Source organism: Epinephelus lanceolatus, chromosome 23 (genome assembly GCF_041903045.1).
Source record: "Epinephelus lanceolatus isolate andai-2023 chromosome 23, ASM4190304v1, whole genome shotgun sequence".
NCBI classification, from domain to species: domain Eukaryota; kingdom Metazoa; phylum Chordata; class Actinopteri; order Perciformes; family Serranidae; genus Epinephelus; species Epinephelus lanceolatus.
This window is the reverse complement of record NC_135756.1, coordinates 19,249,797-19,259,199: the sequence shown is the minus strand read 5'-3', so window position 1 is coordinate 19,259,199 and position 9,403 is coordinate 19,249,797. Positions and strand designations below refer to the sequence as shown.

At 42.6% G+C, this 9,403-nt stretch overlaps 1 protein-coding gene across 10 annotated transcripts in view; it reads right to left on the bottom strand.

Moving 5' to 3' along the window:
• Nucleotides 1-6,127: 6,127 nt before the first annotated feature.
• nrcama (neuronal cell adhesion molecule a) overlaps nt 6,128-9,403 on the bottom strand; it is an 82,247-nt gene continuing 78,971 nt past the window's right edge. For all 10 annotated transcript variants that reach the window (XM_078165371.1, XM_078165376.1, XM_078165377.1 and 7 more), the window contains one exon: nt 6,128-7,617. In XM_078165371.1, coding sequence (XP_078021497.1) covers nt 7,383-7,617 — 235 coding nt within the window. In that variant the 3' untranslated portion in view covers nt 6,128-7,382. The remainder of the gene's footprint in view (nt 7,618-9,403) is intronic.

The window sequence follows — 9,403 nt, the reverse complement described above, 5'->3', positions numbered from 1 at the left end:
AATCCTTATTATTTGATTTAAAAAAAACAGCAAATGTGATAATCACCATAAGCCACTGTGCCCATACACACTTAAAGGAATATTAAGGTATATTACAAGAGTTAAGACATAAGAATATATGACTAAAAAACACAGACAATGTTCCTAGACTACAGTTCATGGAGTTCTCTCCACCATGTGCTGTGCATCAGAAATGACCTTCAGATCAATCTATTATTAATGACAGAGTCCACACAGCAGTTATGGGTGAAATTAATATGATTTGAGTGCACCTTTGCACTGGGCCAGTACACACTTTATTTGCACATGCAACGGTCAAATAGAAGTTAGTGTACACTTTGCCATTTAGCTTATTGTGGTTTCTCAAAATTGAGAAAATAATCTTCATCGCTGTCCGGATTATCACAATATAGTGGTATTTCTGTCATGTGACAGCCCACCTTGAAACAAGCTTGTTAAACAGTCTTAAGCCAAAGAGACACTGCTGTAGGAATGGTAACAAGCAGTGGTGTATTGTAGTTAGGATGGGCCCCAGTGCATGTTGTTATGATGGACCCTGGTGCAAGATTTTGCATCTATGGTAGCTATGACTTGACATTCAACAACATCGCACTCAACAATCAGACACACAAGTGTATATGACAGGAATACCAAAAGAAATAAGTATTCATTCCATTAAATATTTTTTGTGATTGATAGAATAGATTGTCTGATTCTTTCACAAAAAAAAAGAAACCATGACGGAAATGGATTTGCCTTTACAACGGCATATATAGCAGATGGCCCCAATTTTTAAGATAACGTGTATGTGATGGCAATCTGAATGAGTTACAAGAGAGTTCTCTGGCCAACACACCATTGAAGGGCCTTCTCTGTATGATTGGTTGTCCTTTTGGAGAGACACCATTTGGAAAACTACAGTAAAGCTCTTCCAGTATGAGAATAAAAGACAACGCGCATGTGCACACACACAAAATGTATGTTAATCCTCCAAGGATCAACTTCTGGTGTTTTATCTCAGTGGGGTGATTTGACAGAGATTAATTTTTTGTACACTAGGTGGAGCCACACACTCACTTTTGCATGCTGCACACATGACCACAGAGACAAACAGAACCAATGTGAAATCCTGAAACCAACATTTATTTCGTTTTTTTAAACTTCATTTAAAATACAAAATATTTTGCAATATTATATTGTAGAGTAAACCATTTCGACAGCCTTTCATGCTTCTCATGTCGCTTCAACATTAACCAGAATGTCATATTATATCATATCATATACGTTATATCCTACTGTATGTTCGCCAGTCACTAGAACATTGTGTCCAGGGTATTCACGCCAGTCTGTTTATCTGTCCATGCCGGTCATCCTTCAGTATGCTCCAAATTACAGCTTTGTTTTGTTTGTTTTAGGCGCACACTCTTAAAAAGGATGTGTCAGATTCATCTGATGTCTAGTTTGGGGCAACATGCTGCGTTCAGGTACCAGATGTTGACATAAACTGGATGCACGGATGTGTTTGAAATGACACATCCTTGTTAACCAAGTGCCTTTTTTTTTATAAAAAATACAGAAAAGGTGCATGAACTGTTGGAGACAGAAACAAAACAGGTGTCACAAGAGCTCAGTCACAAGTTAAATAATCTCCTTTGATACCTGATAGGCTAAACATTTGAGCTAGCAAATTCACCTGACAAGTTCAAAAAAAAAAAAATGAAAGAAATAAAATTTCACAGCAAATGAAAGAGTGAAAACTGTAAATAGTCTCATCTCACACAACGCCCTCCCACCCATAATGCAGCGGGAGGGGGGGGGGGGCTCACTGAGGCCGAGCTCTCACCTCTGTGACCTCAACACGTCTGCTCTCAGGTCAAGCCATTATTTACAAAATACAACAAAAATATCTACACGTGGAAAGCTGACACATCGCAACCTAAAAACTTGATGCAAGTTATGATAAACCTAAGGCGTGGAAATGTTCTCTGAAAAAAAAAAAAAAGGTCTTGTATCTCCTGTCGAGAGTAGACGCACATCAGAATTATCGACTGTTATCCATGGAAAAGCAATTTTATACATCACGCACGCTGTAACACAGTAGCATGCATGTGCTGCACACACACACACACACACACGCACACACTCGTGCACCCAAACATTCACACACAAGCTTCATTCTTTTACAGTAATAGAAAACTCACTGAGTGCGGCGCTCAGAACGTGACAACATACACAGATATAAGGTTAAATGCATAAACCAAAGTCACCAGTGTTTTTACCATTTGCAGTGAAACAAGCAATATTTTTCATTCACATAAACAGATACACTTGTTTCCACATTCAGCATCATTACGTAATTCATCCAACGCCTTCATTTCTAAGTGCTACCAGTGACAGGAAGTCCCGCTCTAACAGTAGTCTGTACCAGATGGTGAGTCTGGTTCCCGTTGGCAGTTACCTGGTGAGTAGGTTGGCAGTAGTTTAGTGCTGCTGGAGCAGCGGCTCCTCCTAAAGATGAACGTGTTAGGAGGAGAATGTTGGAAATGAATACATGAAGACATCTTGTGAAGCGTCCGTGCTCTGACCTCAGGTTTCCTACACATTTTAATATTCCACACATTTGCCTTTTATTCGTAGCTTGATGATGATTTGGTGGTGTGTTTGTATATCATATGCTGATGATGATGATGGGTGTATGATTGTCAACAAGGCCATAACAATCTACAGCTGAAAATTATTCCTTACAACCGTGAGTTCTGTGTAGGAACCTGGAACCCAAAGTGAGACTCAAAGAGGCTGTGTTAAGTTAAAGGTATACTATGCAGGGTTCTCCTTAAAACAATGTAAAGATTCAAACAAAACATAATCCCTCTCAATCATCACTTATGATGCGTGAAGTGGTGTATCTGCGCTGACTCTGCCCTCAGCCTGTATTTCCTTTTATTCTTTGCTGTGGTCAAGACGTTCCTGAGCGTGCACCCCCACAGTGCTCAGGCGATCTGGTCTCACTCCGAAGTCGTCAAAATCCGGCGCTTGGGCAGTGACTTGCGGTATCAAACACAGATGAAAAAAAGCCATCATTTTATGTCGGCATGAAACACAGCCGGTTGTCAGTATAGTTTAATGCTGCCCAGTGGTGTCAGAGGAAACGTTGCGGGACAAGAACAAAAATAAGGCAGGGAAAGTCCGAGTGGGGTGGGTGGGAGGTGTGGTGGACGAGTCCAACAAACCCCAACTGTCACTCGAGAGAATGGTGTTCGGCCGACCTTTTTATTCCTAAACCCAACCACGTGCATTTGTTGAAGGGAAAAAAACCCGTCAATTTGCGGTTTTGTACCAACGTAGTTTATTTGAAAGAGACTGTATGTAAATGTTAAATTTCCTGTGAAAACAGAAGTGTATTTTGAAAGAAGACAAATCATGTAACAGGCAGAACTTGAGACAGTGTCCCAGAACGTCAACAACCAACGCACCTGTGACACCTTGCACGTCGTATCGGGACGTGGAAAGTCCATGACCAAACGTCAATGTGTGACGAGGTCGGAGTGAGAATGTGTTGTCAGGTGAGGTCGGGACTTTTTAGCAACCAGGAGCCTCATTAGAGAAAAAATATTCAACTGCTTGTCCTATCTTTCTATCGTTTCAAAGATAAGAGAAATCCTATCTTCCTATTACAGAAGCTAATCCTAAACTCATGGCTGTGTCCAATCCTATTTCAGACCTCCTATCTTAACTTCTTTAATCCTAACTATAACTGTAACTCAATTGTCAGTTGGCACTTGTCCTGTCTTGCCTGTATCTTTGATTAAAGTACTATAGAACAAGATTTTAACACTTCACTGTCGGACAGTGTATAGGACTCTATCGTCAATCTGGTTCATTCATCATCTCTTTATGTCGTGCACAGAGCCCATTGGTCTAAAGTCAGACTGTCATAGATTTATCCAGATGTGTGTGACAAATGTTCAAGAGGTGAGGCTTCTCTTATTCACGTATTGGACGTGTCCGAGCCTTAAAAAACACTGGAAGGACGTTTTCCTCAACTTTGACCTGCAACCCAACCCTCTGGTCGCCCTCTTTGGCACCACCGGAGAGGATGATGTACACCGACTCCAATGCCATTCACTGTCTTTTCCCTCTCCGCTGACCAGACAGGCAGTTCTAATCAGATGGAGGGATGCTGCCCCACCCACCTATGCCCAGTGGCTGAAATACTTCCAGATCTGTCAGTTTGTTCCTTGTTCTTGGTGCTTTTTGTCAGTGTATACTCTAATAAAGTACCCCATCATTCTGAACCTGCCTTTTACAGAGGCATCTCTCCATGCCTCTTTTCATATTGAGCCTGACTATCACCTCATCTGTCATTTTTCGTACTCTTCAGGAGATGGAGGACTGTCCTATTGATGATATTCCGGCTGTTACTAGGGGTTTGTGGAATGAGGATTGTGATTGGATTTCATGTTTTGTTCCCGTCATATATATGCTTTAATTTGATACCTGTTGTGAACTGAATAAAAATATTGTTGATTAAAGAAAGATGTGCTATGGGCTACTTGAGATGGACAGGCTATAATTTCAATGGCTCTCACTTTTCACTGGCTAGCTAGCTTGCTATCACGGACAAAAAGAGACGGGCATTCAATATTGGCTACGAGGAGTTGGAGGGGAAACCACACCTTTTATTATTAATTTGAGTTATTTATTGAAATTTAAAGTGACACTTAGTTTGATTAGACTTTCAATCATATTTTGGAGCTCGTGTTGTTTCCTATCTTCAGTGTCAGTTTAACTGCCTTTATTCAGGTCCGCGCAAGGTTTGGGGAAGGTGGGGAGGGAAGGTTTCTGATTGGATAGGGGGCAGGGCAGATGTTACATGTTTACGTTTACCAGAAGAAAACACTGTAGTCCTCGTTCTGGATAACAAGATGCTTGACAACGCCTTTCTTAGTGCCCTTTCGGGCTTGTTTTGCTTATATTCTTGAAGCAGCAGTACGACAACAACCTTGTTCTGCTAATGTTTCGTCTGATGAGGAGAAGAAGGGAGGTAGAAGACCGTGCTTTGGTGAATGGAAACCAGTTAGTGCAATGAGTTGCGTGCGCGTTATATACGTCATCACGCCAGAAGGGCAAGGAAACGAGCATGCACAGAAAGACTGGAATGAACTTAAAGAGGACTGAGTGTATACAAGTACGAGAAATTCTTTCATTCGGAATGAGAAACGGAATATTCCAGCCCCTTACATCGGATTGAATTTTCAATCGCATTGTCCATTTTCATTCCGAATTAGGTGTTTACAAGATCACTTTTATTAGGAATGAACTTTCATTCCAAATGAAAAGGGAATTAATCTGTCCATGTAAACGCACTCAGTGCCAAACAAATGTAACAGTGCTGCCGCCATTATTAGCAGGTATTTTGAAGGACAGAGTCTGTCCCATCCTAACTTCCGAAATCTCTAAGCTAGGACGGTCCTAAATAGCCAACTTCACATCCAAAGCTAATGTAACATATTTTCCTAAATGCAGTTTGGAAACATGTTTCTGTCACACCAAAAAACCTTAATGTCATCCTAAACTGAGATAAGACAGGATTTCAGACTTGGGAAGTTTCTGTAATGAGGCCCCAGGTGCCAGACTGTAAGCAGCATGCATCAGAGAGGAAGCTGCAGAAATTGCAGACAAACTAACAAAGCGCAAATATAACAAAGCAAAATGCCAGATGGAAAAAACTGGGGCTGGCGATACTGTTCATGAACAACAGAAACCACTTCCTGCAGAGTATACCTTTAATGAGCCCACGTGGATGTTTAAAAAACTGTTTTACAGACTTGGTGACCAAACAGCTCCAAAAAAGAGGCCTTAGTTTTAACTTGCCCTTTGGAGCAAATTCTGAAACAGCGATTATTTTTCCAAGATTTTTTTTTGTTTGAGCAATATGAGGTGGTATTCTGTATGCAAAGTATGGTCATGGACTCTTAGGAACTGCGCTGATCCCAGGTCTGTCCTGTGTATGCGGAGGGATGCAACTCCATGGATCTATGTCACTGTTCTCTACGAAGGCACTAGAAACCGTGCTGAGAGGTTCTTGATCATCAAAATCGAGTCATCCAGAAATTAAAGCGAGTATCACTGAACCCTGCTCAGGTGTATTTATTGTGTTTAACCTTTCTTTCTGCCAGTACATGAGTGGAAATGCTAATGGAGACAATGCTGGGGCAGCGGGTGGTTCTGACAACATCAAGATCGCCTTGAAGAAAGGCGTGCACAGTGGCCACGACGCTGGAGTGGAAGCACATGACAGTGACAGTGGATCAACCTCAGCTGTTCAGTTAGTGCTCAGTAGCGAGAAGCAAAGGCTCGGTGTTTAGGAACAGATCGGGAGAGGGAAGCAAAGGGAAAAAAGCGTGCAAGAACAAGTTTGAGAAAACATGAGGGTAGAATTGGATTGGAATAAATGTGGGAGTTCTGGCCGGCTGGTGACTGAACGCTGAGTCCAAAGTGTTTCTAGCCAGGTTTCCAATGACTACACATTGACAACCCCGACCTTGAAATATATCTTTCTTCTTATTCTATTACATATGTACAAACAGTTCATCTGTCTCAAAAAGACATATGCTAGCTTCTACTTTGAGTCACACTTTTCGCGGCAGTGTCCACAAAGATCCTGCCGCCATTTTTTTCTCTATATATCATACGCCATTTAACACTTTGACTGAAGAGAAAACAAACAAAAACAATAAAAGGAATATCCAGTCGCTAGTAGGCGTGCACCAAACACAGTCTCAACACACAGCTCACCTCTGCAACACGAAGGTGGTAAAATGCTCAATAGAATCATGATTTACTCCATGCAGATGTTTATGAACGTGACTCAATGCATATTTGCCTGCCTGCGGGTCATGTACTGTACTCTGATAAAATATATATTTGGATACATCATGTTTAGCGAAGGAGATCAAATGGCACTAACACACACACTTCTGCTCAGTCTGAGTGGTAAAACTCTCTGGTACATTCCTTCTGCTTTTCTATATTGCTTCCTCTCTCCTTCCCTCTTCTCAGAGTCCTCACATCCCTCGTTTCACACCTTCTTTCAGTGGTTATGGGGGGGATGTGGTGTCTTGGCCATGTTGAGTGTGTGTAGATCAGAAGAGGTCACAGTGTGACAGGGGCTGGCGGGTGTGGGAGATGAGGGCGTGTCAGCAGTCTTGGTGACAGGTAGCCGTGGCGAGGGGGCCACCGGAGTGACAGCCACCATGGTAGAAGTAGGTGTCCACAACGACTGTCACCTTAGCAACTGTCACCACACAGAGATGGTCACATTTGCCAGGGTGACAAGGAGTGGCCGTAGCAACCGTCGCAGCCAGGCCGTGGCCCCTTCGTTAGACAAACGAGTTCATGGCGTTGACAGGCGACGGGGCCTCCGAACTCTCGTTGCCTTCGTGTGTGTCTTTCTCTTTCTTGCCGCTGTACTGGCCGATGAAGGAGCCGTCCTCGTTGAACTGTCCATCCCCGCCCTCCCCGTAGTCCACCAGGCTGTCGTCACTCTCGTCACGGCGCACCGTCCCGTTGGACGGCGTCCTGCTGCCCTTCAGCGGCTTGTGATCCTCTGTGTCACTATAAAGGGAAGGAAACATTTTAGAAGGAAGGTTATTAAGAACATACAGCTGTTAAACTTTTTTGACAGTGGTCAGAGACCCTGATGCAACACTTGCCATTATTAGCAATTTACATGAGTGATCTGGCTTTTCCACTGCACAATACAACATATACTATGAAGTGACAAAATATATTGCTGTGGTGTTTTGTACACAGTTTGGTACAAATGTGCTGGTAGAGCAGGTATTAAAGCAGGGGTAGGCAGTTTAATGTTGGCATCACTGGGCAAAAATCCCATCATAAACTTTGAGCGTATTGTAATTTAAGTGGACTGAGAGAACACGAAACTTCTGCAGCTCCTCTTGGCTCTGTTTTCAGCTTTAGAAAATCTGGCCTGTGATGGCAAACTTTGGCCAATCACAGGTCATTTCAGACAGCGGGCGTTCCTATTGGCTGTACTACAAATGCAGATGTGTGTGCATGTCCTTTTTAGTGAAAACCTGATTCAAAAGCAGAAATTCCTGCAGAGAAAGTTGATATTCCAGCATTGGTTACGATACGATACGATATGATACTTATTAAAAAGAGAGTCTGATAAACAAAATAAAAACAGGTGTCAATATTTGCAAAGCGTTCAAGAGATGAAGAGAAGATGTAACAATTTAGCTAACAGTTTAGCTTTCTCCTAACCGGAGCAAAAGGCTAACAGCTGCGGCTTCAAGTTCACGTTTATGTAGCCAACGTCGGCACAGAAGAAGAGCAGGCACCAGCTTCAAAGACGAACCCTCAGTCAGTGGCTGCAGCAACTTGAATCGAGCCAGTACAGACCCCAGCTTCATGGGACTGGACAGCCCCAACTACCTGCTGGATTAGCAAACTTTCTGTTGCTGCCGTTACACAAGTTAGACCTGGCACTGCTGCTGACCACCAGCCTGCTGTGGCACCCGGCTTCAAGGCTTGAACTGGCCAGCTTTAGGGTTTGCGCTGGCTGAATTTGAGTTGCTACAGCTGTTGACTTAACATCAGTCTACTGAGCTGCTGCCAGCTTTCCTCCTGGAGAAGCAGTCCACACTGGCGGAGAACGAGGCGGAGGGACCGTGGGGTGGTTAGCTAGTTCTTGTCAAAATTCTGGTCTGTCAAACAGAGAGAAAGCTGGGCAAGGAGGGGCTGAGTGTAACTCTACAATAAAATTAAATTAAATCAATGCATGGTAAACACATACTACATGAAGCGCATGCATAGGCCTGTGCTTGTCTGGTGGGAGGGGCTTAGGTAAGAGAGGGAGGAGCTGCAGGAGGAGGTGTATTGTCACATTCTGTCAGGGTTTTTTTGCTGTTTCCCAAAATACTGCCTGCCAGCTTTAAGCTGACATATACACAACTGCTCACTGTATAAAGGGTTTTTATAATGGGCAGTAAACGCATCACACCTATGGTACTTGTACAGTGGAGCAGCTCAGTTATCGTATTATCTAAAGTGTTAGTGCAGGGTGCTGTTAAGATTTAGGGTTGGTGACAACTGCTAAAGGGGATATTGCAAACGCGTGCTGTTCTGCCTCTTGCAGGACTTTACCTTTAGATACAATTTTTTTTTAAATGAAATCAATATGCTCAATATGCTTTCAGTTTACATGCAGTAATCAAAAATGCACTCTTATTTTTCAGTATTTTTCCCTCCAAGATAAAGCCTGTTTTCATTTGGCCTAAAAACGTCCTATTGCAGTCATTGCATTGCAAGCTTTACAATCTGAATCTATCTCAATTTTTGAAAGTTAATGCATATGTATTTAGAAAAAATAATAAAT